Here is a 15,249-nt window from a genome sequence, read left to right on the forward strand (position 1 = left end):
CGGCAGGCTCAGAGGCCTGCAAGGCAGGTGGGGAATGTTGGTTTCCTCCGTCACTGAAGTAAACAAGCCTCATGTTAGTTTCAAGCTGCCTGGCTGCTGGCTGCCATCTTGGCTGGCAGTTAATTTGCATATCACCCTGATTAGCCAATGGGAAGGGTAGCAGATGTATGCTAATTACCATGTTTCTCTTTTATTAGATAGGATACTCACAGTGAACTGCCCACTGGCTGTTGCTATATAAATGGTATACTGCTTCTCACTGGCTGTATCAAGGTTCATCTGGTTTGATTCTCCTTTGCTTCGAAGTTCTTCTAAAGCTAACCTCACAGCCAGATACTTGGATAAGTGATCAACAGTGGCATTACCAGAAGTCTTTATGTATCTGGAAAAATAGATCATTAGAAATTTCATTTCTAAATTAATAATGAAAATGTAATTAGATTATAGGACTAATACATTTCTATAAAATGTAAATGTCTCTATTACTGATAAAATAGTATCAGAAATTTAATCATCTATTATCTAAAAATTCCTTATTGAAAGTAGACTATCTACCAGGCCACAAAAGAATCCATAAAAATGTGATATAAAATGATAAAAATCCAACAAATATACACAGTACTGAGGAAAAAGAACAAACATCTCAACCCAATGATCAAAGTCCTGCTGTCTACAGCAGCAAGAATATGACCAATTGCTTATTGTTTAAAAATTCATCAATTTTCTGGTATTTAAGACTGAGCATAAAAGTGCTAATCTTGGGGGTTTTTTTAAAGTATGGTATACTCATCAATTACTCACTGAGCAAATATTTGATGTTTATCTGCACTCAATGGCAGGCAGAAAGCTGAGGTACAGTGTCATCCTCTCCAGCAAGAATTCTGGTGTTTATTGGCACCCCAGTATCACTGTTAAGAAATTTAAGTGACCCTTTTTTCTCCCTCCTCTAGGAAGGAGAGTCAGGTCATTCCTTTCAGATATCCAAGTGTGGATGGGAAGCATGGAGGAAGAAAACAACAACCTAGGCATCAAGAATATCCAAATGAACCCTGACAGTCAACTGGATGGCAAATATTGCCCTTCTTTCTTATGCAAAATTGCCTTTAACTCCCAATTAAATTTCCTGAATTCAGATAATCTAAAACTAACCCGCACACTTACCTTGTCTGTGCACTGTCATCTTTTTCCATCAGTGTGGGATGAGGCCTGAACACTAACTCAATTTCACTAGCACCATCCATTACTGGATCAATTGCCACTGTTGCATTATTGTTATCAAGCTCAAGCCCAGAATCATCTGATGTTTTGGTCCGTTTGTTACTGGGCCCTGCTTCCTGATTGCTGTGTGTGGATGCATTACTGCAGTGAGAACTGTCACCATTGTCTTCTGCTCCACTGCCATTTTCAATCTGTTGTTTCTTGCCTCGCTGTAGTCTAGTTAAGAAACAAAAAGGCGTTGCAGAAAATGTACTTAGGCATTTTTAATGAACCCCTTTGAAGCATGTTTACAGAACTTTAGAATTCTAGAAAATTCTAGAAAAGCCCAGTAGGGGGCATGCAGGAGGCAGCCAACAGATGTTTCTCTTTCATCAATGTTTCTATCTTTCCGTAGTCCCTCTCCCTCCCCCCCGCCAAAAAAAGAGAGAAATTAATTTTTTTTAAAAAGAATTGTGTAACTTTAAATACACTCAAAATTTAGTACTTTATAACTATATATGATGAAAGGTAGGTGGGAACTAGAAATATTGGGGGAGGGACACTTTATGAAGTATATTATTGTCTAAACAATATGCTGTATACCTGAAACTAATAATGAAATAATAGTGAATATAAACAGTGATTTAAATTTTTTTAAAAATTATAATACTTTATTTTGCTTTACTAAATACAATTTCAGGTGAGTTTAATGGAGTTTAACCTATAAGCCAGTGGTTAAAAGTTGCTATTTTTTTTTTATAAAAAATTTTTTTTTATTGATTTCAGAATAAGGAAGGGATAGAAACATCAATGATGAACAAGAATCATCCATTGGCTGCCTCCTACATGCTCCCTAGTGGGGATCGAGCCAGCAACTAAGGCATGTGCCCTGACTGGGACTCCAATGGTTACCTCCTGGTTCATGGGCCAAGGCTCAACCACTGAGCAACACTAGCCAGACTAAAGGTTGTACTTTAAAACCACTCCTGAAACCTTAAATAGTGATGCCTGAGTCCAATCAAAGATTCTGATTTAGTTGGTCTAAGGTGTTACCTGACGCCCTAGGATTTAAAAACTTCCCAAGTGACTCTGAAGTTCAGCCAAGGTGAGAACTAGACATGGATGGGACTCTACCGGCATCTCCTACTTTGGAAAATGATGAGGCCTGAATATATTAGATGTCAGAGAGAAAAAGAGAATGGGAGTGAGAAGGTGCCCAAATTATGTAGGGTTTTAGAAGCCAAGGTCTTTTAACCTGAATGTTAATAGAAGTTATTAGAGACCTCAAAGCAAAGGAGAATCATGATTTGACTTTCAATTTAACAGAATCACTCTGGCTGCTGTGCTGAGAATAGATTATGTGGGGGTAAGCGTGGAAAGTATAAAGACCACTCATGAGGATTTTTCAGTACTTCAAATGAAAGATAATGGTGGCCTAGATAGCAAGCGGAATGATGGAGCTGCCATCAACTGAAATGAGCAAGAATGAAGAAAAATAGGGGGTAAGGACAAAAAAGTTCAGTACATGTCTATACATGGTAAGTTTCAGATAAGAAATAGCTAATAAAATACAAAGGGAACCAGGAAAATACGGTCTCCGGAAAGCCAGGAGAAGAAAATTATTCAGAGAAATTAATTTGTAAAATGCTACTAAAGTAAGATGGGGTCTGAGAATCAGCAATTAGATTTCACAATGTTGACACCACTGGTAACTTTTGATAACAGTAATACAAGGAGTTAAAGTCTCATGGAGGGTTCAAAAGGAAATGGAAGAAGTAGAGATAGTGAGCACAGACAACTCTTTTAAGAAGTATTGCTATAAAAAGAAGAGAAATAGAACAGTAGGTAAGTGGAGGGAGAAGTGGGTATAAAAGAGAATTCAAAAGTTCTAGTGTTTTAAATGGAAACCCAGGCATTTAAGATACCTGGAGGCATATACCACACTTGCATGAAAATGTAATCTTGCAGAACTACTATTTATTACTTCTTGTATTTTGTCTTTTTCAAAATGAAGGCTGTTAATAAATTCAATATTTAATAAAGTATTCGGGAAAATGGCCACCTTCTTCCCCATATACCTGTTCATGGCCTGTATCTTCAGTCCTTCCTCAATGCTGTGACTGAGTGCTTGCTGATTATTGTGCTTATTAATTCTGGCTAATACTCTCTCTTGATGAGCTTCGTACTCATCACGACTTGGATAAATTTTGCTGATGAGTGCATCAAAGTTCGGGTCTGGCCTTAGTGATCGTTTGGAAACTAGCTTTTTCCGACATGTAGGACATTCTTTATTGCTAAATAAAAAGAAAGGAAAAACAATGTAAACAATGCCAGTACCTTTAGGCTAAAGACAAAAATATCTAGCTTCTGGAATAGTTACATTATCTTTATTCTAATATCTTTAAGAAGTCATAGCAATTTAAACTGATTAACTTAAACTTTATTAAAAATCTGACTAATCTTGGGTAAGCAAGATTTTTGAAAACCTCAGATACTCTGTACTACTGTCAAAGGAAAAATTTGATTATCACCAATGATAATTTATAGCCACTTTTAGAAATAGAAATCAACTCTTTTCCTAATATTAATTTCCCCTTTCTCATTCCCATGACATACAAGCAAAAAATAATTACCTATATTAATTTATGTTATCAATTCTTTTATTAAAACAATTCATAAGGATATCATTTTGTATACTTAAATAGAAAAACCATGGCTTCATAATTTCCTCAAAACAAAGATACTCTAATAATTCAAACCTAGAGTTTAGAAAATTTCCAATTCTCAAATGAATACTTCTAGAGTATGTACTTCTCAAAACCCATAGAGCACTGTCTTGGTACAGCTGAAGCACCTAGTATAACTCATTTCAACATACCCACTTCTGAGGGCTGTGATAATGCAGTCTGCACAAAAACGGTGCAAACACTCCTTTGTAGTCATGGTGTTCTTCAACATATCCAAACAAATTGGGCACATTAATTCACTGTGTAGACTTCGAGGTGAAACCACAATTTCCAAGCCATCCGTTATTGCCTCCTGTAAAAGAGGAAACTTAAAATTTAAACGCTACCTATATTTTTATTGTGAATGAGTTCAAATACACAAAAGTATTAAGAATGACAAAAATGAACATCTACATACCTATTACCCAGCCACTACCACTGTCAGCTCACAGCCAATCTTGTTTCGGCTATAATGTCCCCCAATTCCTTTCACTGCCTCCACCAATGCGTTATATATAAATGCTTTTATTTTAATGCTAAAGATAATATATTAATGTATCTAAAAGACAACTAGGAGTAAATTATCCTGGTGTAATAAAAAAAGCATTGAATTAGGAATCAGATACCTTAGGTTTTAGTTCTAGCCATATTAACCAGTTATGTGGTTCTAAATAACTATTTGACATCGTTCTTTACCCTGCAAAATGAGCAAGTTTCTTCTGTCTTCAGAATTACACCATTTTGATAATATAGTTCCCCCCTTTTTTTTATCAGTGGCTTCACTTTCTGAGGTTTCAGTTACCTATGGTCAACCACAGTCCGAAATTTTAAATGGAATATTCCAAAAATAAACAACTCAGAGGTTTTAAATTGTGCACTGTTCTGAGTAATGTGATGAGACCTTATGCTGTCCTGCTCCATCCCACTTGGGAGGTGAATCAGCCCTTTGCCCAGCATATCCCCACAGTATACACAAGCTACCCTTACACTGGCGACAGGAGCCTTCTCAGTTATCAGATCAACTGTCTCAGTATCTTGAGCTGTGTTCAAGTAACCTTTATTTTACTTCCTAATGGCCCCAAAGCACAAGAGTAGCGTAGCGATGCTGGCAATTTAGATATGACAGAGAGAAGCCATAAAGTGCTTTCTTTAAATAAAAAGGTGAAAGTTCTCAATAACGATACTAAGATCTATAGTAAGAAGGAATCTTCTAGCCATGAAATTGGCTAAGTTATAAACTAAACTTTACCCTAGGTATGTTTGTATAGGAAAAAAGATGGAATTTAGTGTTTAGTACCATCTGTGGTTTCAGGCATGCACTAGCTGTCCGAGAATGTAATCCCGTGGATAAGAGGGGACTACTGTAAGTTATACATTTCATGCCATCTATTAAAAAGATTTTAAGATTCTAATACAAATATTCTCTAACTGATACACAATTTAACTATTTCATTTTAAAATCACTTTTTTGGAATTTAAAAAGTCTTGATCCACAAAAGAAATTTTACACAAAGTGGTCAGGTTCTCAGGCTAACTGATTTAAACCATAGTATATCTGAAGTATTTTTATTTGTCATGTCTAAAAAATGTGATAAAATGCATTTGGAGTTCCAATGTACACATCTCCCAGCTGCAGAGAGACTAATGACTCCTACTTCTTCCTACCACTATCCACTCTCCCTACAAGGTGGCATTGAGAACAAATTACCTAGCTCAAAAGCCACCAATATGGCCCAGATGGAATAAGAAAAGAGATTCAGTCACTATTGGAAAGGAAGATGCAAGTAAAAATAAGGAGCTTCCCATGTTAGTGACACTCCCTTGTTTCCACTGCCTCTCCATAGTACCTACTTTCACTAAAGGGTCAAAGACTGGTGACCCCACAAGGAAAGACAAAAATAATAGGTACTGCCCATAAAGAACACAAGTAAAATATATTTACATTTACAATAACTATCACTATTATCAAGTGTCTGCATGTTTCAGCCTCGCTATATAAAGCACTTTCTATATTTTATTTTACTTAGTTTTAATACATACACAAACTTCTGATTTAGGAATTATAACCTCTAATGAGGAAATAATCAAAGAGAATGATGATGACTCAGCTAGTAAGTCTGTCCTGTTTAGAAAGAACTTGCCTAACAAAATCCCAACCCTGTTCTCCAGGCCTGTACCTGTGCAGGTAGAGCAGCACTGTGGGGGTAAGACAGGGGAATCTCACAACCAGACAGGTATCACTAAAACTTTCACCAGACTCAAATGGGTGTTCAATACTGCTCAGTAATTGGTTTCTGTAACAAACTCATTTTTCCTTTCACTACACTATTGTACACCTTTTCTTCTATCTGCAGACCTTCTCCACCTGAACATTCAATACATTACCTTACCTCAAATTTCATATCATCTTCTTTCCTATAAGGAGGAAGTATACCTCTTCCTACTGAAAATAAATCCCTTCCTATGTTATTAAGTGTATCACTTGTTTGACTATTCTATCTGCTCTCAGATTTTAGCCAACTTTCCTCCACTAAATCAGCCCAGAGTAGTATCTCCATAGAGTTGCTGCACAGAGAAATGTGCATGATGCACCTGAGAGCTGTCAAGGGTGGAGAGGTGGGGAGGAAAGGGGGATGTTGAACAAGGGAAGTGGAAGGAGTAATTTAAAACTTCCCAATGCTATGTCCTCCTCCAGTGTTTGCTCCATTTCTCTGCTCCACTGCAGAGCCAAACTTTTCTGAAGAATTGCCTATGCATTTTCACTTTTCCCCCCTTCGACATAGCAGCACAATCTATCAAGTGAATCTCTTGAAAAAAATCACCAAATACATATTGCCAAATCTAATGTACACTTTTGTAATGCTCATCTCATTCATCTTCTGAATACTGTTGAAAACAATAACTGAATCCTCCTCCTTAAAACACTTTCTCATAGATTTTATCCCCTCTCTCTCGCTCTTCCTTGCTTTTCCCTGTCTCCTTTGCTGGCTCTTTGTCCATTACTTAATCTCTAAATGTTGAAGCTCCTCTGGAGGAAGATCCGGGCCCTCTCCTCCTCTCTTTCTAGACGATCTTATCTATTCAGTACGCTGTAAATGTGCTGACAATCTCTAAAACTTAACATCTAGTCCAGTTCTCTAGTTAGCATCACTGCCTCTCTTATAGGCATCACCAACTTAAAATGAGATCATTTGTAAGTACGCTTATCTCCTTCAACCCTGCTTCCACTCCCAGTCTTCCCATGTTTACCTTCTGAAAATAGTCTTCCCTACTTCCCCCAGCTATTATTTATTACAGCACTGAGGACTTTTCCTTTACCCAATCTCTCAAGGTATAATTCTATGGATGTTTATCTGTTTAATGTCTATAAACTCTAAGAGCTGGTGCTACATGTTTTATTCACCATTTCACCTAGTGCCTAGCTTAGGACCTGTAGAATATGCACTCAAATTATTTGTTGAATGAATGAATGAAGTGTCAACCAAATATACACAAGTCAGTACTACTTATATATCAATTTATTATTACTGTTAAGTTCTTTCAAGTTTTCATTTTCTAAAAATGTATCCCAATTTACACATGTATCATATTTCCTCTGTTATCTTAGTCTACATTACCTGAGGTGTTCGTTGTAATTCATATAAACTGAGTTCCCATGTTTTGCTTAATGGTTGAGTTCCATTTGTCTGCACAGCCTGAGACATTGCTAGGGATAAAAAAGAAAGAAAAAACAATTTTAGTATCTGAAAGGGAAATAAATCTCAAAAGTGATTTTTAAGAATTGTAAATCCTGAGGATAATAAAAATAAAAATTATACACTGGCTCCTCAAAAATTAAAAAAAAAAAGCTCAAGAATCTCTCCATTTATATTACAAACTACTAGAAAGCGAGAGACTAACTGATCTCTGAATGCCCAAAATAGACACACAGAAAGTACTTAATTATTACTGAAGGTATACAAAACAGTCTTAACCAAAACAATACTTTTTTTAAAAGTCATGGTCATGAAACTTAGAACTAAATCAGGAAAATTTGAGACTCTACAGCATGGCCTCTAGTCCAACTTTTATCAAAGATACAAAAGCTGCTTTCTAGCACTTTAAGCCACTGGTCACTCTGTTCTTAAGCTCTGCCCTCAGGAAAAACTGGTTAACCAGAACCTAACCTGCCAGAGTATTATCCAGAACCTCACTGACCTGGGGAAGGAAAATACACAACTCTTGCGCATTCTAGCCATCCTATCCCCACCTATTGGGGAGACAGGGAGGGAAAAAACTAAGAACCAAAAATTGACAGCATTATTTGTAATATCAAAAAAAAAGTCTATGCATGCGTGTCAATAAGAATATAGCATATATATATATATATATATATACACACACACACACGCATATATATATATGAGCTGTATGTCTGACATGGAGTTCAACAGATGTACACAACAAACATTAAATTTTTTTAAAAAGCTAGTTATAGAGCAAAATGTTTATCATGCCTGTTTTAGAAATTAAAACAGAATCCAAACACCTAAAGATGCTTGTGATTCTGAGTTCTGTTCACCATCTGTCAGCCACATCTGTCATTCTTCTCTTTATCAATCTTGCTCATTTTCATTTTACAACCTTCACTAGCTCATCCTTCTATCTGTAACAGAAGGCTCTTTTCCCCAAAGATTTTCCCATAGCTAGCTCCTTCATGAAGTCTAACAAAATTCTTACTTTGCCATTCTTTCATGTCTTTCTTCCCCCCCGCTCCCCTTACCCTCCCACTATGGCACTTTCATCTATCTTATTCTCCACAATATCCCCATTACCTTGCACTGTGCCTGGCACACAACAGCTATTTAAAACAATACTTTTTTTAAAAGTCATGGTCATGGAACTTAGAACTAAATCAGGAAAATTTGAGACTCTACAGCATGGCCTCTAGTCCAACTTTTATCAAAGATACAAAAGCTGCTTTCTAGCACTTTAAGCCACTGGTCACTCTGTTCTTAAGCTCTGCCCTCAGGAAAAACTGGTTAACCAGAACCTAACCTGCCAGGGTATTTATTGCTGAAAACCTCAACAACGGTTATGATTGAAAGAAAGGAGCTCAAGTTAGACAATCGTAACAGTGTTTGACCTGTTCATGACTAAAAAAGTGTCACTTCAAATTATCATGGGAAAGGGAAGACAAAAGGAAGATTTATCAATTTCTATACATAGAGAAAGTATTTTTGTGTTTCTGCATGGTTAGGGCCCGAAGCAAAACAACAGACACAGAAAAACACTTGTCCTTCAGACAAGTCTTAAAACACAAAGGTAACTGAATAGATAAGAGATTTATCTTTCTAGACATATGCTTTTATATTTCAGGAGGGATGAGAGTATGGAGACATCCCAGGGGCCTTAAAGTTTAAGACCTCTCTGATATACACCCGGCCCAGAAAAGCTCATTTACATGCTAAAGATTGTATCCTCCTTTTCAACTAAGGAGAATTTGTTTCCATTAGGGAGCAAGGATTTCTTTTCCTTTCTCAGGAGATGAGGTAACAACTACACAAGCTCCCAGATTCATATTTTTAGGCTCTTCGCCTACCAAATGAACATCTAGCTCAGAGGTCCTCAAACTTTTTAAACAGGGGGCCAGTTCACTGTCCCTCAGACATTCCACATGCACACTGCGGGCCCGGGACCAGTAGGCTGCTAGGCAGGACAGGCAGCGGCGGCAAAAACACCAGGCGGGCCGGATAAATGTTTTTGGCTGGCTGCATGTGGCCCGTGGGCCTAGTTTGAGGACTAGCTCTTACTGCATAGCTTTCGGGGTGACGGGGGGTGGGGAGAAGAACTCAGGCAAAGGGGAACTGATGCAGTTATTGCTGTAATAATAATCTGTCCATCCTTGTCCCTGAAATTTTGTGTCTACTTCCAGGATAATATGAATAAATATAGCTTTTAAATATTTATCATTCTACCATACAGAATTTGGTTCCTAAAACTACCCTATAATTTAGGCTTTAAGAAGACTAACAATTTTTTTTGAAAATGAATACAGGACAAAAGTACACTAAGTTCCCACATACCATCTTTGAAGGGATTAAGATAATATATATAGACCAGGCAGACTGTTCTCTGATCATCAAGAATATTGGGGTAAAGTGTAGAGAACCCTATATGGCCTTTATCCTTTGGTCAGACTAGGCAAACTAGGGAACAATGATAAACTCTGAGTAAGCAATTCAACTGCCATCATAGCATTGCCTGCAGCATCACCTCATGAAAACCACTTGCAGCAGTTTGTAATCTAAAGTGACAACTGTCAGACACTAATTTCTGTAAGACAAAGTGTTCTTTACTGAAAGTTGTCATTGTACTAAACAACTGGAATATTCATCTAAATTATTTTTGCTAACCTAATAGTTTCTTTATTTAAAAATATAATCAACTCCTAATTGGATTGTGTGTTTTTCCACATCATGGAACACAGAGCAGAAACATTTCAAAGGTGAATTACAGAGCTTCATTATCCAGTCTTAATTAAGTTTTTGAGTACTGGTAACAGACTTAATGTTTTTTAACCCCCACCCATCTTCTGTCCCTGTCTACCCATATTAGAAGCTAACAGACCCACAATGACAACCAATTGAGTAGGAAACATTTATTGAGAGCTACTGTGTGATAGGAAATGAGACCCTGCAAGAGTTTATTGGCTAGTGGGCCCTGAACCATGTTTTCCATACAATCTGTAGATGCTACAAAAGCACAAAGTAGCAGTCACATGGAGGAAAAGTCAGAAAAGGGCTTCCTAGAGAAAGAGACTCCTCCCTTGGAAGAGGAGAGTTTAAGGTTAAGTTAACCAACTAAGGAAAGGCAAGCAGTCCAGAAGGACCAACATAATAAGCAAAGGCACAACTCAATATGGGGTGTTTATGAAACTCCAAGTAGTTCACTACTAAATAGTGAAATGTGAGAAGCTGAAATAAGTGAAGCCATTTAAAAATGGAGCCAGAGAAGCCATTCCAGAGGAAGTACTTTGTATGCCTTGGGCCTTGAACCTTTGGAATATTTGAACTGGGCAAAATAAGCTTTGGACTGGGCAAAACCAACAATGTATTACAAACAACCATTTGCAAAGCCAACAGAAAAGCAGACATTCTGAACACAAACACTGATGATTATGGATTCTTTCTGAAGACAGAATCAGTTACCAGCCATGTATAGCTAAAATATTAACTCAGTTTGTTGACACCAATAGAAATTTCTTTCTTCTATTCATGTAATTATTCCTTCCTTTTCTAATAAAAATCCCTTGTGCTCACCCTGTAATTAGGACATATTTTAGATTTCTGCCTGAATCAGTATTTCCAGAATTGCAATTCTTTTGACCCCAAGTAAATACTTGTTGCCTCTCATTTTTGGATTTTATTTTTAGCTTAACAGAAAAGAGGCTGAAGAATTAAATGGTGGACCAGATTAGGGAGGCCTACTATGCCTTGCAAAAGTGTTGGGAAAAATCCACAGTGGAATGACAAAAAATCAGATTTACATTTGAAACACACAAATCAATTCCAGCAGCAGTGAAGGATGGACCTGTGGAAGCAAAATTTAGTTAAAGAACTGTAAAATAATCAAAATGAAAAAGTGCCTACATTTTTATAATAAGTATGAATTAGAAGGGGCAGAGCTGAAAAACTCTTGGGAGCTGCCAAGCTTGTTGCCGTCTAGTAATCAGTACTAAAAAAAAAAAAAAAAAAAAAAGAAGAAAAAAAAATCTAAAGTGAGATAGCAAAATATATTTTTAAAAATTTCTATATATTTTCAAACAGGAAATGGTATGCATGTTCTAGAAAGGTATAAGAAGCCGGAGTCCCCAAGTCCCGGGGTGGGGGAGTGGGGGTGGGGTTACTAGGGTGGCCGCTGAGAGCAGGCAGCGTGAGAGGCCTGGCAGAATGCTTGCTTCATTGCCGCAGCAACGAGGCAAGCGTTCCCCCCAGGCCACAGAGGGCCTCTGGGCAGTGGGCATGAAGCAGCCAGGCCCCGCAGAGAGCTACTGGCACACAGATTCGTGTGCGGGGCTACTAGTCCTATATAATAAAAGGCTAATATGCAAATAGACTGAATGGCGGAATGACTGGTTGCTATGACGCGCACTGACCAAGGGGCAGACGCTCAACATAGGAGCTGCCCCCTGGTGGTCAATGCAATGCGCTCCCACAGGGGGAGCACCACTCAGCCAGAAGCCAGGCTCATGCTGGCGAGCGCAGCAGCGATGGAGAGATCCTCTCCTACCTCTGCAGGAGCACTAAGGATGTCCGACTGACAGCCGTGAGGAGCAGGTCTAAGCTGTCAGTCGGACATCCCCCGAGGGCTCCTGGACTGCAAGAGGGCACAGGCCAGGCTGGGGGAACACCCTCCCCCACCCAGTGCACAAATTTTGTGCACCAAGCCTCTAGTGTGGAATATAATGAACAACATAAACTGATGAAATAAAACAGATCCAGAGACACAGAAGCATCGAACAGACCATCCAACCTGTGTGGGGTAGGGGGGAGAGATCAACCAAAGGACTTGTATGCATGCATATAAGCATAACCCATGGACAGAGTCAGTAGAGCAGTGAGAGCATGTGCAGGGGGGAGAGGGGGCAGCAGGGACCAGTGGGGAGAAGTCAATGGGGGAAAAAGGATTCATATGTAAATACTTTAAACAACAAAGAATTTTAAAAAAGAAATCTACTGGTGAACCTCATCCTTGTGATATCAACTACTCTTCAGAAACACTATAAAAATTAAAGCATGAAATTCCTCTAAGGTTAAAATAATTTACCTATTTTATAGGATTCTGTGAAGAACATATGATAGATATAATTGTTGTAATAAAGGAGACAAATCAGCCTATCCTATTCAACCTCATATCTAAAAATAAAGGAAAACTGAAAATTGTTCCTGAGGGAGAATAAACAATCATAACTTACTATATGAAAGCTAATTTACTTTAGGCTATAACACATCGATTTAAAACACACTAAAATATTCCATCTGTAAGTTTTTGGTGGCTTTCTGAATTAAGTCTCCAACTTAGTGGTAGGTCGAATAATGGGCCCCCAAAGGTGTCCACATCCTATGTTCCAAATTTGAATATGCTACCTTACATGGCAAAAAGGACTTTGCCAGTGTGATTAAATTCAGACTCGAGAAAGGGAGGTTATCGTTGATTATCTGGGTTTGGGCCAATGTGATTACAAGGGTCCTAATAAGAGAGAAGGGGTTGAGGTGAAGGGGCAGGGATAGTAGTCAAAGAGATAAATCTAAAGATGCTATGCTGCTGGCATGAAGCTGGAGAAAGAGCCCATGAGCTAAGTGACAGCAGGCTCTGGAAGTTAGGAGAGAATATGAATTCTCCCCTAGAGCCTCCAGAAAGAATACAGGCCTGCCAACATCTTGATTTTGATCCTATCAGTTATTGTTTAGCTCATCTCCTCTCCACTGATTTACCATGCTATCTAAACAAAGAGGAAAAATTATACATGTGAATATACATATGCTTATATGATAAATATGCTTATATAATATGTGTGTGTGTGTGTGTGTGTGTGTGTGTGTGTGAAAACGGTAAAATACATAAGCCAAACCAATGGACATGGACAACAGGGGGATGGGAGCATGAGTGTGTGTGTGGGGGGGGGGGGTTGGGGGTTAATGGGGGGGGATGAGGACACATTTGTAATACCTTAACTAATAATAATAAAAGAAAACACAAAACAAAAAAAAAACTCTAAAATACAAATTTAACACACCAAGTTCTGCAATAAATGTACTGCCTAATTCACATGTAACTGTAGAGTTTACAAATTCCTTAGTAAGGTTATTAGGCACACTGTCTCCTCTTTTCCCTTTGTAAAGGCAACACAATTTGTCACCAGGCTGACTCTTCTTCAAAAGGAGTGATCAATAAAGTTACCCCTAACAATTTTTCCCATGTTTATACTCAGCCTCGCAAAATAATTGTTGCCACTAGGTGGAGACAATTTGATAATAGGAATATTGGTTACTCACATAGGAGTAGCCACAAGTTTTCTACAAATATATGCACGTGGTAAAAAAGCTCTACTTCTAAATTCTTGGGTGAACTAGGGCTAACCACTTTATCTGAGGATCCGGTTTCCTTCTTTGTAAATAAAATTTTACATTAAGTAGCATCAAGAGCCCTTCTTAGCACTAATATTTTGTGGATCAAAAGCTTGCTATAAAAAAGATCCTCACCTCTACGATGCCTAACGATGGTCCTTTCTCTTGACCTAAGAAAGTCTACCATTAGCAACATCTTTTAACTTGAATACTCCAACCAAACACAGCCAGTCATCCATTTCCTCCAATCTTTTCTTTTCAAAATAAGAGGCATATTGTGTATTAAAGTTCAAACATCTATCATTCAAAAGCCAAAACCAAGGGTTTCTGCACTTTGTCTTCAAGAAAACTGGTGAAACTATACATCTCCACGTCCATCTGGCATATATATATTTTTAAATAAGTTAGCAATAGATATGTTTCTGAACTGTATACTGATGCTAGAGAATGTACATCTGGGAGTGGGAGTTGTTTCTCTTGTGTTTTCATTTTTTGTCCCAGTTGGTCAGAACTTTCCATTATTGTTGATTTCCTGAATTCTAACTCATCTCTCTGACAAGACATTCCTTACACTGGTGCTTTACTTCTGATTCTCATCTGCCAGTCTAAATTTTGTAACTTCTAAGACTGTCTTAATCCCTGCTTGCCTAAGGGGTTTCTAGTATATTGCCTTCATCCCAGTACAGTGGGGCCTTGACTTACGAGTGTCCCGACCAACGAGTTTTTTTGAGATATGAGCCATCTCTCGGCCGATTTTTTGCTTTGAGTTGCAAGCTAAAAAAAACTCGGGTTACAAGCCAGCTTCAGATACGCCACCGCTAGTTGGCACAGCGAACGTCACAGTGATTTGACATACGAGTAATTTGAGTTATGAACTCAGTCACGGAACAAATTAAACTCGTAAGTCAAGGCCCCACTGTAATGTAATATTAATATAAGTGATTTGGGGGATAACTTTATTACTGTTTTTTTAAATGGTGTAAATAAGCCACTGCAACCTTAAAGGGGAAGTTACATTTTAATTTTTGCATCAATGCCATTAACTGTGCTGTAAACTCCAGCCTACTTCCTTATTCCAGTATCTTAAAGAGTCCAAATCTCCTGAGGTACAAAGATAATACATTCTTTATTAAGAGGGAATTTGGGATGTAGAGTCACTTCCACTGAGTCACTGTTTCTACATAGAGCAGTTTGACTCAGACTCAGATACAAAAACA

At 38.0% G+C, this 15,249-nt stretch overlaps 1 protein-coding gene across 1 annotated transcript in view; it reads right to left on the reverse strand.

Annotated features, from left to right (window-relative positions):
• The window catches only part of RNF2 (ring finger protein 2), a 37,067-nt gene that overhangs the window by 1,711 nt on the left and 20,107 nt on the right, over positions 1-15,249 (reverse strand). Inside the window, exons 2-6 of the mRNA XM_006772948.2 lie at positions 7,541-7,629; positions 4,076-4,236; positions 3,276-3,491; positions 1,162-1,434; positions 211-382 (exon numbers count right to left, since the gene is read on the reverse strand). Coding sequence (XP_006773011.1) covers positions 211-382; positions 1,162-1,434; positions 3,276-3,491; positions 4,076-4,236; positions 7,541-7,627 — 909 coding nt within the window. The 5' untranslated portion in view covers positions 7,628-7,629. The remainder of the gene's footprint in view (positions 1-210; positions 383-1,161; positions 1,435-3,275; positions 3,492-4,075; positions 4,237-7,540; positions 7,630-15,249) is intronic.

Source organism: Myotis davidii, unplaced genomic scaffold (assembly GCF_000327345.1).
Source record: "Myotis davidii unplaced genomic scaffold, ASM32734v1 scaffold362, whole genome shotgun sequence".
Lineage (NCBI taxonomy): Eukaryota > Metazoa > Chordata > Mammalia > Chiroptera > Vespertilionidae > Myotis > Myotis davidii.